Source organism: Chamaea fasciata, unplaced genomic scaffold (genome assembly GCF_029207755.1).
Source record: "Chamaea fasciata isolate MVZ Bird 193981 ecotype frontalis unplaced genomic scaffold, bChaFas1.0.hap1 SCAF_2, whole genome shotgun sequence".
NCBI classification, from domain to species: domain Eukaryota; kingdom Metazoa; phylum Chordata; class Aves; order Passeriformes; family Sylviidae; genus Chamaea; species Chamaea fasciata.
This window is the reverse complement of record NW_027094087.1, coordinates 102420890-102436898: the sequence shown is the minus strand read 5'-3', so window position 1 is coordinate 102436898 and position 16009 is coordinate 102420890. Positions and strand designations below refer to the sequence as shown.

At 38.5% G+C, this 16009-nt stretch overlaps 1 protein-coding gene across 1 annotated transcript in view; it reads right to left on the bottom strand.

The window, feature by feature from the left end:
• The window catches only part of PHEX (phosphate regulating endopeptidase X-linked), a 96417-nt gene extending 81476 nt beyond the window's left edge, over positions 1-14941 (bottom strand). Inside the window, exons 1-3 of the mRNA XM_066177513.1 lie at positions 14526-14941; positions 10352-10420; positions 9046-9207 (exon numbers count right to left, since the gene is read on the bottom strand). Coding sequence (XP_066033610.1) covers positions 9046-9207; positions 10352-10420; positions 14526-14637 — 343 coding nt within the window. The 5' untranslated portion in view covers positions 14638-14941. The remainder of the gene's footprint in view (positions 1-9045; positions 9208-10351; positions 10421-14525) is intronic.
• Positions 14942-16009: the final 1068 nt, after the last annotated feature.

The following is a 16009-nucleotide window of genomic DNA, read 5'->3' as shown; positions in this document are numbered from 1 at the left end:
AGTTCCTGAAAAGTAACCTCTAAAACCCAAGTATCCAACTGCACTTGTGCCACCGGGGTTGTTTAGCACTCCAGCTGTAGCACCAAGGCATCGCCCTCTCTTTGAACTCTCAGTGCACTGGGTTTCAGAAGCCAAGGTCAGTGTGGTTCACAGAGCAAAGATTTGGCCAGGATGCCAAAGGGCAGACAAAAAACTTTAAAACCACACTGCTGTTACAGACATCTCAGCTAGACAAATGTACAGTCTGAAGCAACAAGAGCTTACACATTCCAAGAGTGATCATTTCAGAATGGTTTTAGGCCAGCTGACATTCATTTAGAGTATCTGGTTTCCAATTCCTCCTTTTCAGAGTCCAAAGTGAAGGAGAGGCGGCAGTGGTAAGTTTCATTGTGCCTATGAGGGGCGCAATGTTCTTTCTAGCCCAAAACAAAAGCACTGGCCAAAGAATATAAAATTTTACACAAGACTGCTGTGTAATCATTCGACCAATGGAAACAATTCCGGTCTTGATGCATGAAAATAAGAATTTAATTAGACTACAACATTCCAAGATACAAAATAGTCAAATAAGAAAATCTGATACATATATATCTTTTTTTCTCTTCAGCTTGGAAAAGGGACTCATAGCTGGAAGGGGGTCTAGAGGGGAGAGTGAAGAATATTATATGTATATATGTATGTACATATGTATGTGTGTATGTTCTAAAAGGAAGTGACAGACTTCATTGGTATTTCAAGCTGGATATGTTTCTTGGGATCAAGACGAGTATCATCAAGCCAAGACTATTCTTAGAGTTAAACCTGTTCCCTCAGAGCACTCTTCTGAAAAAGACATGGACATCTGCTGTAGGCCACAACATTTAATGTTTCAGTATAACTTTACCCCACTGAGCAGGTTAACAGCATAGGTCAAACTCCCACACAAATGCACCTGCCCAGCTTCCATTTCAGAATCGTTATGCATCTGAAAGCCTTGGAAGAAGAACAAAGCAAGATCTTGCCTGCCTGGAAAATACCACAGAGACAAATCTCAGTGGATGTGCAGATGCCTGCTCGCAGTTCTTGTCTGACATCAGTGCAATCCAAGCTCAAATACATAATTTCAAGGCCTCATTAAATTCCTTTATGCCTTTAAAACACAGGTTCTGCTGAGAATGTCTCCTGATAGGCAACTTAAGTGTGCAAAAACATTTCTTTCCTCTAGTAGCAATTGATAGCAATATTTGGTTTCTGAGGTTTCCCTAAAATATGAGCTAACCTAAAATTATTTCTTTTTTTGTAAACTACTAGTTCTGCTAATTGCTCTTCAGTGCTTCTTACTAGTTCAGGTATCTTCTGCACAGTCTGACATGTGCAGTCTGGAGTCCTCTTCCCCACCAGACACTTTATTAGAAGTCAACTGCAAATGATTGGTTTTCAAATAAAAATTTGTTTCCAGCAGTCCAAAATAAGAAAATACACAGTCTCAAGATAAAATATTTACTCTCTCACAAATAAACAAAGCAATGAAAAGTTTTCTTGCCACCATAAATAAATGAAATACTTGCTAATTGTTACTGACATGAAGGCTCTTCTTCCTTTTCTTTTTGCATTGGTGGCTGTAAACAATTCTCAGTTTCAGCACAGGAAGGGAAGCAGTCCAAGCTTAATGCAGTACAAAATATATTTCATTGCATTTTATAACTACCTATTTTGAGTTTCTGATGAATTATAGTCTAGATTTCTCTACTGTTTCCTAAATATATATATATGGGAGAACAAACTAGCATAAAAGGCTTGCAAAAAATCTTTCACCATATGTTTAAAACTATCCTTGCCTAATTAAAGCTTTTTTGCTTTGAGTGTCTAAAGTAAAATAAAAATAGCAAATCAATACACCTTTCTGGTGTTTATAACACAGTTTTAAAATATTTCCAAAGCATACTTAATTTCCACTTTCATGTTTTTTAAATTCCCTTCTTAACCAGCCTTCTACTACTTTCTTACCTTTTTTCCCTCATTTCCCCATTGCTAATAATTGGGTCACCAGAATCGCCTTGCTGGAGTTCATAAGTGCTTGAAATAATCACTCAAAAGAAATTTCAGAATGGCAAACCCCTTGTTCACACAGGAATATGAAATAATGCAGAGCACTGGACTCCTCTCAGATTGCCCTACACCTGCTGTATTGTATATTCCCACTTCTTTGGAAGGCCTTGTGTTGGCTTACACAGCCTCAGATATGCCTTAGATATTAAATATTAAAAATTCCATATTTTCAAACCAGTAACTAGCTTGTTTGTTTGTTCTTTAATAAAACTACCAGTGCATTCTGGAGCTCCATGAGTTCATTCCTCAGAATGGTCCTTGTAGAGCCGATGCCTTAATCTAGGCTTGCCTTGTTTTGATAAACTGCTTCTCCCTCCTCCCCTTGTTTTATTTTGTGAGCTGAGGGGAGAGGATGGATTGGTGATTGGTTGGTGGGGGAATTTGGTTTCTTTCCTTTTTTTTTTTTTTTCATTGTTTTGATTTTGGGGGGGGTGGTGGGGGTTTTGGTTTGTTTTGGTTGGTTGGGTTTTTTTAAAGGTATTTAATCATGATCAAGACACCAGTTATCAATTCAGGGAACTATCTTTTTTATTTGATACAAATAATGTCCATCAGTCATTTTCTTGATGGCAGCATTCATCACACCATGGATGGAGCAGTGACTCTTGAAAGTAAGAGCCCCTTATTATTAATTCTTCTGATATTCCAATGAAACCTTTAAATCATTATGAATTAATTTTGCACTCACATAGATGTAATTAATATGAATATGTATTTCCACAGGAATTCATGAAAATCTAGTAATTAATCAATTCATATAGGTTCTAGTTCCCAAGGAACATAAACCAAGTAAAACGAACATATATTCCCAAATACCAGTTTCATTAAAGGATTGTGTATTTAGACAAATAAACCCAACTAATATACTGACATTTTCCCCTTGAAAAGAAATTCTTCAACTCTTTCCTTGAATATCCATTTTAACAATATGGAAGTTCTCATGGAAATAGCATTCACACAGCTGTGCTTACATAAATGCTTCCTAATGCTGTTCAGTGCCCTAATACATAGCACATTTCTGAAACAGAAACGTTGTTTGTTTACAGTTTCAGCATTTTGTAAATTCTCTGAGTTTGTGTATCAAAAAATAAGCCCATCATGTGAATTCCTCCAAAAGTCAACATAACTGTACACAAGCTGTGACCAAGCCAAAAATTGTTTCATAAAGAGATGAGAGCCTCTGTTCATAAATTTAATTTCAATAATAAATCTTACTCTTTTGAGTAGAATTGCCCTCTTCCCTGCCCTGCCCCTCTGGCCTCCCAGTATTATGCTTTAGGAGATAACACATGTCATTATAATTTTTTGGCTAGAGATTTTAAACCATATTTAGACCAGAAGATTTCAAATTTCCCAATCGTTACAATATAGGTGGAGCTCCATACTAAATGACAGCATTACATTTACTTCATTACAATAATATTTTCAACATGCACTTGTGGGATTTTTTTTGACAAAAAAGGGAATCGGATGTCATGGGTTGCTGCACCTTCCAAGGTATCAATCCTCATTCTGTAAAATTACCCACCCAAACACAGCCACCAAAAATTTTGAAATTCAGTATCTGCAAGTATGAGTGATATGTATCATACAAACCCCAGGCTCATTGTAAATTTAGGGGAATATGTGCCACATGTGGAACAGGAGTGAGCAGGATGCCCCAATTTGGTTCTAGGGGAGGGTTCAGAGGAGGATGCCATTCTAGTCTCCAAACAAGGGAGATGCTGTGGGAATCCTGCGGCTCAGTTACTGTGCTGCCTTTAAACCTCATTTAGGAACCAAAATTGTCTCCTGTCTGTACTCATGGTTTTCCAAAATCACCCATTACAAACACAATTTTCATTCTAAGCAGCCACAGAGCCTGGAAAAAGTCCTGGCTTCTCCACTTTTGACTTAGGTATTTCATTTTACCAAAAAGCTACTAACTTCTTGCCTGGAGAGATTTACCTGACTTGTGCCACTTATATTTTTTTCTTACAATCAGATAAATAAGCCACTATAGGAAAGATCTGGACCACTGGAAAAAAGTGTCTGTAGCACTGAAAAGAGATCAATTTATTGCAGAAAAGACCAAGCAAAACAGCATGAAGTGCTATTGCTATTTTCTGCTTTCTTTCCACTCAAGAGCAGCTACCCAGTAATATATTGGAATCAAAAACATAAATATCCTCTTTTATTTTAATTACTGCTGATATTCTTCCTCATACTTGGGACAGCTCTCAAAAAGCTCAAATAACTTTGAAGGAAACAAATCACAAGAGACAGGTCAGCTAATACAGAAATCTGGGGATGAGTGTCAGCAGCTGCATTTCAGATTTTGTGGGACACCTCCAAACTATCCCAGTGGTCCCAGGCGAGCACCAGTTGAATGGTGGGAGAAAAAACCCAGCCCTAAAAGAGCCCTGTGGCACAGGGTCCTCTGTGCAGGACAGCAACCACTCAACAGCAACAGCAACTGCTCAACACCAACAGCTGGGATCAGTCTGAAAGGATATCCTATAGTCAAACAGCATAAATTTCCAAAGAGATATTTTTACTTACAGGTTTTAAGCATAAAGAACTTATTTTTCAAAGGAAATCATTGCAGATTATCTTGGGAAAAGTTGCCTATGCTGCCAATATATTTTGCTTGCTGTCTGTCTCATGTTATTCAGAAGCCCACACACCATATTCTCCTAAAAGGATTCCATTTCTCTCTGGTTTACCACATTGGAAATTCCTCATTTTAAACTGACTGACATTCAGAAATCAGCCACTCTACACAGCTTAGCACAGCAAATCAGCCGGAAGTAGGTGTCTCACTGGACCAGGAACAGTATGGAGACTTAATTTGTAAACTGGTTTCCACAGTCATAAATTAAATTTAAAAGGTCTGGAAGACGCGTTCAGAAATTATTCACATAATTAAAATCAGTTCCTTTGCAGTTCTGAGATTTAGGAATGTTTGTGGAGTCTTGTTTTGTTGTTTTTATTTTAATTTATTGCTTCCTGCACGGTCACTCAGAGAAAGAAAAAAAAAAAAGCCAGCTGTATACCATTGTCCTTCAGACTTCAGAGAAAGGAAAAGAAGCTTCTGGGTTCACAACCAACGTTCACCACAGGTAATAAACACTGAATTACGTGCCTCAGACTTCCAGCTCTGAACTCTTCACAAAAAGCCACTTGCTTTTCTGTGGCAATACAAAAGCACTCCTAAAACCTTAATGGAGGTCCATGAATCAAAATGGAAAAATTCATCAGGAACACAAATAGCTTTGCAGTAAATTTATGGTAAGTGGGAAAACATTGAGTAACTCATAGAGCTACTGCAGTCTTGGCCTGACACAAGCCTGAAGCTGTTGCAGTTTGAGATCACTTCTGTTCATACAACACAGGCCACGACCAAATTATTCTTTCCATTTTGATGCACTCCAAGGGACTGCAACAGGACTCCTCATCAGAGGTCTATTGGGCACTAGGAGTGTTTTCAGTGTGAGGTACTTTTTCACATTCCTGTGGTGTGGCTGAAAAGGAAAGGCTGGCTTCACGTCAGGGACAATCTGGAACAGCCAGGAATGGTTAAGGGGAGGTAGTTGTACCTCAGTCCTCTCCAGGAAAGTTCTGTAAGGAACAGGTCTATAAGAAATTTTAACCCAAATATTATATGCCCCTTACCTAGATTTGGGTTGTAACTCAAATCACAAGTCTCTGCTTTTGAGATATTTTTGGCTCTCCACTATTATCTTCTTTACATTCCTCCACGACGCCTGAAATCCTGCTGAAGGTCACATCCAAGGAAAGACCTACCACTACTTTCTCCAGGCTAGAATTTTCTTTATTTTGTATAGCCAAGAGATCAAAGTGAGTTACACATGTGGTTTGTGGGTTCCTCTAAGCACAGAAAAATAAACCCAAATGACCCTCAAGCAATGTATGGAAAAGAAATTAAAGGGGAAATGATGATAGGATTTTAGCTTGAATGCATCTTAAGACAGCTAGGGAAACACACAGGAGCATTATATATATATTCTTACCCCATTATAAACCGAAATCTTAAAAAAAAAAAGGTATTTTAACTATCACATTTCATTTTGCAGATCTAGAAGAACCCCAAAATTGATGGTTCTAATCCTGATCCTTTAATCAACCAGAGATATGCAGACAAAAATCTACCACCCAGTAGCTCTTAGTTTTTTCCATTGACCTACTACCATTTCCTCTCTTTGGAATTCCCTATTAAGGCCCCAAAAACCTTCACTGACACAGAAAATGTTCTGCCCTTTTTTGAAGCTGCAATGTTGTCTGCTCTTGTGAGTCTCAAAAACCTCCAAAAACACACAAAGGAAAAAAAAACACAAGAAATGGAAACTAAACAAAACCCAAACACACATACACAAAGAGAAACAAACAAAACAACAACCAATGAAACAGCAAACAAACCAAAACACCAAACACAAAAGAAATAGAAAAAAATGCTTTGTTCTCAAACCCACTAACACCTAATGCAGGGCTCAGGACATTACATCAAATAGCTAAAACTATGTTTTTTTGTAAGACTGTATTAATTCTTACACTTGCTACCCATTATCTTCTTCTGTAGAAATTCTGTAGAAGATCTTCTTCTGTAGAAATTGCTTCTGAACAAAAGAAAATTAAGCTTCCAGAATACTGAAGATACATTTGTGCAACCTCTGTAACAGGTCTTTGCCCAAAATCCCTTTCTCAGGAACAGGAGCAGGCTCGGGAACATTCAGGGACCAGAAAACAGATTAGATGGCCAAAAAGTTTAGTTAAGTAACATAATTCTTTAATATATAGCCTGAATAAATGTTTCCATCTATATCATACTATCAAAGAAAATCAAATATGAAAAATGTGTCTTTCTGGCCAAGCTGCGTTATCACTTTAAGATTAACAGTTTTCTTTAATATGATAAGTATTTCAGAGCATAGAACTTGCATAATAACCAGGTCTTAAAGACTGAGGCTTTTTTAATCTACTGAATGTCCAACAGGGATATTTACCATGTGGTACAAAGTTCTACTAAGAGTTCTTGAGAAAGGAGAGATAAAATCTGCATCCAAGGTCTATTCAGCCCTATAACTGTTTCCCTATGCAGGAGTTCTTCCTCTTGATAAAATTTCTGCTAGCAAGGTTGTGCTCATACAGAAATTAATAACTCAGTGTTGAGTTAATATATTGAAATAACTCGAGAAAACACAAATATACCTAGAGTCTGAAGTTATGCTTGTTATTTCAGCTACCAACACTTTCCTTTTTCTTTTTTTTTTTTTTTTTTTTATTACCAAGAATGTATTTTGGACAGTTCATGAAGTAAAAAGTTAAGGAGGAGATGGAAAATGTTTTATTAAAAACACTCCTGTACATCAACCAGCATTTCACATCTTTGTCCTTGTCCGTGCCAAGACCCTCCTATAAAATAATTTTGTATAAACTCCCTTTATCTGATATGGAGTTTCCATTAAGCAAATGCTTCCCACTTGGATGATTCTTTCTTTGTCTTGCATTTTTTCTAGCTATGTATTAGCAACTTCTAAAAGGACTGCAGAAAGAACACCTAATAAAAATCTGGCTTGGCATGATGTCCTTGATTAGGACCTGTAAAAAGAGGAAATTAAGGACGACAGTGACAGCTTGCTACTCTATATTCAATTAAGACTGGCCTCTTTGTGGCTGTGGTTCATGCAGGATGTACTGTTATCTAATACAGCCCAATTCTGGCAGCAGAACAATTAGAATGAAAAGCATAACTTAAAACAGGCTCTGGCAATATTTTTTTTTCCCCTACCTTGTGACATCTTCAGCAGACTTTAAATGCAAATCTTGAGACCATATAGTATGTTGAAAACCAAAACTCACATTCTGAACCCAAATGCAGCTTTTAAAATACTTAATGAAGTGAAAATTGAATACAATAATCCTGAAGAAAGTAATTGGAGAAGGGCTTTGGTGTCTTCACAAAATCCAAAGAAAAATAAGTGCTATATTTAAGCATTAAACCCTAAAAGTGACCTCTGTTATGTGGTGAGCTCAAGCCAGGTTCTCATGTCAATTAATGTGTCAGTTATGTACACAAGGTGGGCAAAGCTCAAGCACACCACCAACAATATGAAATCTTGAATATGTCCCTTTTTTTGAATAACTCACTTCTAGCCAAGACTGTAAGAATCTGGCAAGATTTTCCTGCCTAACAATAATCATCACCCTTTCTCCCCAGTTGGTCTGCAGGGCTTCCTGGTGAGGTAGCCACGCTGCAGAGTATAGCCCAAAGTTAAGTCACACGGAGATTAAAATACCTTTCTTCCTACACATTTCCACCCTGGGGCTATTTTTTCCTCCAGAAACATTCTTAAGCAACTTTCTGTTTCACTGATGATAGCTCAGGTAGTTCAGAGGCAGCCTGAATGGCAGTGGGAAGGAAACCCAATACCCAAACAACCTCCATCTCCGGAAGCCTGAAAATCGCCTCTGCCAAGGGCTAGGTGAGTGTACTGGAAAATATCACTCTGGTTTGGCCTTATTATATTTTCTTGCTGTTGGCCACTGTTAGAGACAGCCTGCTGCCCTGGACTGATGATTGATTTTGAGACATTCCTACACGTGTGTGCTGAGCTCCTGCACTCTGATGTAACAATCTGCTGCAAGAGAGAAAGAGTTAAATCCCCTTGTCTTTTCCTTTTGGTATAATCAGTATCATTTCATCCCTTCATTCTTAACTGGTAGAATTCCCAGAATTCCCAGCAGTTCTATACTTCCTCCCAAATTCTGTTTATGTTAAATTCAGTATCATTCAATACGATTTTCAAAGAAAAATATACTTAAAAGAGAACATCAAGTCAGGCTGTTGGATGTTTTCCAGTGATGAGAACTGTGGAGATTTTTGGTCATCTCAAACCCAGCCAATTACCAAGCTATAGTGACAAGCCAACCAAGTACTTTTAGAAATTATCCGTTTACCCTTTAGTTTGAGGTCCACATTGTGTCGCAGCCAGGGATAAACACCATAGTTGGACATATCTTCAGGAATGGGGTTATTATATATCCAGCCATCACATGCAAATCGATAGAAGTTCTCACATGGATCTACAGATTGATTTATCTTGCTCAGGATGCCGGCAGCTGTAAAAAGACACTACATTGATTTTTGTGGAACACTTTTTCTTAAACAGAGAATTACACAAGGCTACAGTCCAGAAATGATGATTAATGAGAAACAAACAAACAAACAAAGAAGACAAAATATCTGCAATGAATCTTCTTGAGATCCATACAGCAACGACGACTGAACCTAGCACTACATGAACATGAGCTGCTGGAGCCAGACACCTGAAGACAGCCTCTCCATTGTTGCCATGATAGAATTAATTGCCTGAGGAATTTAGTAGTGATACATATTAAGTGGATTGTGATTAGCATTTCAGTAACTATGCAGTGTTTACCTCTAGTTGAATACTGCACTAGAAAACAAATCAAATTCTGATCTACTGTACACTGGAGAAGATAATTGTATTTTCAGCTCCCTTTTGTGATTGCTTTCTTACCAGTTACTACTGTCAGTGAAAGAGAGAGATCAGTCTGACAAGCCCAAGACTCAGTAGCTTTTCAGTGCCTAGTCATAAAATCATAGAATTGTTTGGGTTGGAAGGAACCCTTAAAGGTCACCTAGTCCAACCTTCTGCAATAAGCAGGGACATCATCAGCTAGACCAGGTTGCTCAGAGTCCCATCTAACCTGCCCTTGAGCACCTCCAGAATGGGGCATACACAGCTTCTCTGAGTGACTTGTACCAGTGTTTCACCACTCTCATCATAAAAATTTTCTTCCATATAACTAGTCTGAACCTATCCTCTTTCAATTTAAAATCCTATAAAGTGTGTGCCAGATATGGTACAACAGCATCTCTGTGCTTTACAATTCACTTGCTAGTTTTCTGATAACTGGAAAGGAAGAAAAAAAATATACCTGAAGGTTAACATTTTGTTTCCTATTAAAAAAAAAAGAACAATAACCCCTATGGGAAACTTTGAGTCAACCTAGTTAGACTAGTATTAGACCAAATTAAAACATGAATTTTAATTGTACAAAATAAACAAAACTGAAGCAACTTGAACAGTTACTTTTTAAGTTTGGGGTTGTTGCTCTTTCTCCCTCATTAATTAAGCTTTCTGAGTAAAATGTATAATGGGAAAAAAATAAATGGTATAAATATCTCATTAACATACTATAATCATGATATAATTGAGAGGATAAAACTGCTGCTTACCAGCTTCAATGCATTCTGCAGTCAAACAGTACTGTTGCTTCGGATGAAACTTTATGAGACCTTGGCTAACTGCAAAATGGAAAACCATAATGAGATCATTTGCAATGAATTTGACAACTGCAGCCAAATGTTGTGTACTCGATCATTCCAATACCAGTGCAGCCTCCGGTCCCAGTGCCTCTCTGGCTGCATTTATTTAGAGCACTTAGAATGTATATTAAGTAAATATTTAGAATGTATATTATGTAAATACTGCAGCTTGTACAAATAATTTTCCCCTCCTAGTCCCTTTGTTTTTTCCTTCCCCCTCTTTGTCCACAGGCAGCAGAGAGCAAGGGCTGTCTCTGCACAGTGCCTGGAGTGGCATCACTTCAGCCCTACTCACTGACAGTGAGCACCACCACGACACAAACAATTCAGCATTGTTGTCATCCTCCAGAACCCGGAAACATGGGAAAATAGAATGGCTTGGCTTGGAAGGGACCTTAAAGACCCTCCAATTCCAATGCTCTGCCATGGGCAGGGACCTTCCACTAGACCAGGCTGCACCTTCCATGGTTGGAAATGCAACACAGAGCAGTCCCACCACCCTCTGCAGGGCTTCCACAGCTCCCCTGAGCTGTGGGGCTCACACTGCCCTGCAGCAGCACTGCACTGCCCAGCACCAACAGGACACTCTCCCAGGGTCTCCTTATTTCAGCCTGGAACAAAGCAGATTGCAATGGGCACAAGGATAGCTGTGCTTTATAAGGCACAACCCAGTTTCTGTCTGAACCATCTCCCAAAAGTATTGTAATTGCATTTGCTTCCAAAAGCCTGGCTGAGAAAAACTATGAAATTGTCAGTTAATTTTGCTCATCTTTTAAAAACATGTATTACAACTGCCACTGAAATTTAAGCACAGGAATTGCTAATTTCAGACACTGCTCTCAGGCAGAAAATATGCAGATAATTGATACTTGGGATCAGGAAGGGAGAATCCCAAGGGATAGGTGAAATAGCACTCACTAGATATGCTCAGTAGGCATAAAGAAATGTCTCATTATATCCATTATCTTAATAACAGTCCATGGCAAAAATAAAAAAAGCAAATAACACCGAACAAAAAAACCCAACAATGGAATATATTATGGTACTACAGCTTTAACAGTGCTGATAGTTATAAAGCAATTTCTGCTGCAGTTATGTGTTGTTCAAAAGTGATATAAAAATGTGAAACATCATTTCAGCTCAGGATTTTTTTTTTACAAAAGGTCCTAAAGCCAGAATTGAATATAAAGCTGTTTCATCTCTTCCAGTCTCACAGTTTTAATGACAATTAATGACAGAAATAGCTGGATTTCAGTCCAAGTTTCTCAGAAAACGAGAATATAAAACTATTTCCGGACAGCCTTTCCAAAGCTTGCATTGGTTTAGTGAAACACATCTCAAACACCTTTGTAAATTAACCAAGAAATACACAAGGTTTTGAGGCATACAAAGATTGTAATTGGAATATTGAAGAACAGGAGAAAATAGAGAAGTGGAGATCTCCAGAATATGATTTTGAGCCACTACAATGATGAACTACAAATAATGGATAATATCCCTTTTAATTAAGTGTTGCACTCCTCCCAACACACCTTTTATCCCTGATTATAGGGCTGATTAGAATTTAGCCCTTTAGAATCCATCCAGGTCTTGAATGTTTGCTAGACTTTTTTCTTCGCAAAGCAGAGAAAGGAGGGAAAAGCCCAGACATCATTTGATTCTTAATCTGAAGCAGCCCTTGTCTTTTTGACACTTATAAACAAAAGAAAAATGCCATTTCAACTGGGAAACTTACAATTTTATCATTAGAATCAAATTTTGGCAGTAACATCTCCATTTTAAGTAACAGCTAATTTTGACAGAAAAAACTTTGCACAGTTTTGTTCTCTTGCCTTTTTATTGTTAAGATAACTAATTTTGATGTTATTACTTAGAGTCATGGTTATAACTCTCAGCATCCTAGCTTCTTCCTTGATAAGCCTGTTACCAGATTCTTAAGCAAATACACACAACAATTGAGCTTAAAAAAACCCAACAACTCTATAAGGGAAACAGTATACAAATGTACAGAAGCGAATAATGTGAACATTCCTGTAATGAGAGTAGCCCAAAGGACTACCAAGTCAGGAGGAGAGGCTCTCAAATTGAGATTCAAATCTGCCTGACTCCTCACCCAAGAGAACTGGAGAACAATCTGCTTTTTCCAAGGAGGAGGTGGCCCCTGCCGTGTCACAGCCCCCACTCCCACCAGAGTGCCACAGGCAGTACGAGCAAGGAACAGTAAATAACAAATCCCGATTCTCCCACATCCACCTTAGACTTGTAGCAACTATGAGAAGAAGAAAGCAGGAGAAAGCTACATATCACTCCTCAGACTGGAAAATTGATTTCAGGTGTACCAGAAACAGCAGATTTTGCAGACTAAATGAAAACTGAAGAAAAAAAGAACATCTTAAGGTGCCCAAAATGTTTCATATGGACAGAAAAAATTATGTCCATTTCTACAGTTAAATACAACTAAAAAAATTAAGCTCAAACTTACAAACAAAACCATGTCACAATGAAGCATGGAAACATCTAACTGAAAAAATGTTAAACCAAAATAATTTAACTTTTTTCCCTTGGTTCTTTAGGTTGAAAGTTTCAGACAATTTCCAAACAAATCCTGAAAGCATTTTGGTTGACCCAAGGCCAGCCTTTTCTTTTTCTTAGCAGCTATGCCAATGAAAATTTTGACACTGAATCCCTGCCTACAGAACATGCCACAGGCACACTTGGAAAACTGTCCACAAGAATTAATATATTTGCTTGAATTTTCACACCTGGCCTATGGATAAAGAAGTTTTATTTCTGAGAAGCTGTGATGGTAAATGTCTATTGCTTTTACTGCTCTAAGCAAGAAACAAATCTAGTGCAGGCAAAAAGAAATAAGGTCTCTCCATTATTACTCCCTGGTATCCTCTACTGCTTTCTTTAAGTGAAAAACTTTTTTAATTTCATCTAGAAATTTGAAGGTTCGAACCTGCTTATGGTTATAAAAAGTTTTATTGACTTGAATGGGATCACTAACACAGAAATTATTTGCCTGCAAATGTTGCAGAAATTTCTCCAGAGCAGAAAAACTCTAACCAAGAGTGAGCCTGGTGCTTTAAATATTCTATAGAAAACCTGACATTGTCTTCTATGTTTTGACTATAAACAAAGCAGAGCTTTCAAACAAGATCACAATATCATAAAGGACTGGAGGAAAGCAAAAGATATGCTCAGAGGGAAGACTTCCACTAATCTAGGGAAATTTGTCTTGGTCTAAAGAAACAAAAAGTTGGGCTGAATTGTTCCAAAAGAGGATCCAACTATGCAAAGTTCTTACACAATACAACACAGCTTCCTCTTTGGTTGGAGTTTCTGGGCATATTTATACTTCGGCACATAATTCCAGAAGCGTAGGCATACGCTTTCAAGTGTTATTCTGATAAAACCAATCTACAGGCAATTCCAAATCTGGGAGGGGGAAAAACTAATTCCTTCTCTGTTGCATCTAGTTACAGTTTATATATCTGATGAAAATATTTCAATTTCATCCTAGATACACTCTTTATGACTTTTGTACAGGCGACTTTGCAATTCATCTTAGAAGAACAGAAAGATCTAAAAAATTTGCACACATATGCACTATTGAGGCTTTCTACAGGAATTTTAGTCAAGCCCTAAATGAAAACCAAATGAAGGAAAATCCAAAAGATTCCATAAAATGTGTGCATTACACAGATTCATTTTCAGGAAACAGAGACTATTACCCCACATCGGTCACAACCGGTGAATCCGTAATCAGCATAATCTCACCTGCCTCTCTCCATCCTGTGCAAGAACCCAGTTCTGGTCAGAACACCTTCAACTGATTACCCAAACTTAAATTCAGCATTCAAAATGTTACATGAGTTCACATTGCACCCCCCAGCTCTACGATTCCCACAACAAGAACTCCTTTACTGATTCATATCCCTTTCAGGATAAACATAAAGAGGAGGGAAAGAAAAAAGAGACTTAGATTTTCACCAAAAGACGTCATGAGGCAGAAACACGGGCACCCAGCAGACAGGCTGGGGAGGGTTGTGCTCAGGTTAGTGTCAATGCTTTCACTTACCCAGGAAAAGAGCCGTGCCAAGCACAACAGTGCCACTCACAAAGACACCGAGGGCGATCCGAGTGGCTTTGCTGGCCGCTCCTCTGGCCTCGGGGACTGTCTCTCCTTCCATCAGGACGGCTTGGGATGTGCTTGCTCTTGCAGAAGTCTGGTTTTCCTCTGCTGCTGTTGTGTCAGTGTTTCAACTGTTCACAAACTGTGCCCATGAGCTCTCCTCCTCCTCTCTCCTATTTAAAACTCCAGGTTTCTGTCATGAACCATTTCCTAGGCACTTCCTGCTCTCTCCCTCTCAAAGCAAAATCACATGTAAAATAGTAGTTGTCTCCTCTGTTTTGCTCTGCCCAGGAGGAGGAAAGGCAAGCAGTGGCCACAGTTTGTGCAGCCCTTGCTGCCTGTGGAGCCTCTATGAGCCAAGAGCTCAGCAGTCCCCCTTATCAGGGGTTCCGAACACGAGCATTTCACAACGTCGCTGAACAGATGTTTTAACTATTCAAAGAGCTGCACACCCTCTCCAGTCAAAGCAGGATTGCTGACAACTTCTACAAACACAAGTCTGATGGAAGGTTTTCTTTTTCTCTCCTTGCACTTATTTAAAAAGACTAATTATCTGCTGACTAAAGCTTTCTCCTTTTAAACCATTGCTGCTGCATCATTTGGCTTCACCAGAAGAGGTACCCACTCAGCAGACAAATCCCTTTTTAAAGCCTCATAAGAACTCTTAGAATATCATGTAGCATTTTATTTCGGGAATTTGGTATGTGACACTGTGTGCCAAAAATCACAGTCAAGCAGCACAAAGCAATAATCAGCACAACCTACAGAAGAGTCCTGCTATAAAAGCTAGATCTGTTTTTTTCCAGGCAAGATATTTCAGTCCCTGCTGGTACACAACACATTTTAAGAGATGATCCTATGCTTCCAAGTCAAGTACTACTATGAACTTGGTGGAAAAGTATCTATTTGGCACTTCAAGATGGTGGAGGATTAAAAAAAAAAATCTCATTTATATAGATTTCTCAGTGGAGTAGACTTGATAGTCCTCTCTCCATGTAGCAAACTTTCTCCATTCATCAAGTAAAAAAATTAGCCATTTCAGGGTGAATTCTCTGAGTTGAGTGTGACAATCTGCCCTCTGAAGACCTCTTGCTTTCTCAAGAGCTGGACACTCACACAAAACATAAGGATGCAGGGAGAGGCAGCACCATGCTCATGCTCTCAGCAACGGTTTATATGCCTGAGTGAGTTACTTTTATGAGGACTTAAAAGTCCCCATCTCAGCCCCCAAACATCCTGATAAAAAGTTGCACAAGTAGAGAGAAGAAAGACATATATGCGTCACAAAATGTGTGTGATGGCAGTTATCAGTTTGGAGACTGAAACCTTTTTCCATGTGAGCGCCTGCACACAAGTTGTCCTGGATGTCACATGGACATAAAGGGATAGCCCACTATATCTAGAAGAAGACTTAGAGTTTAAAGGTCCAG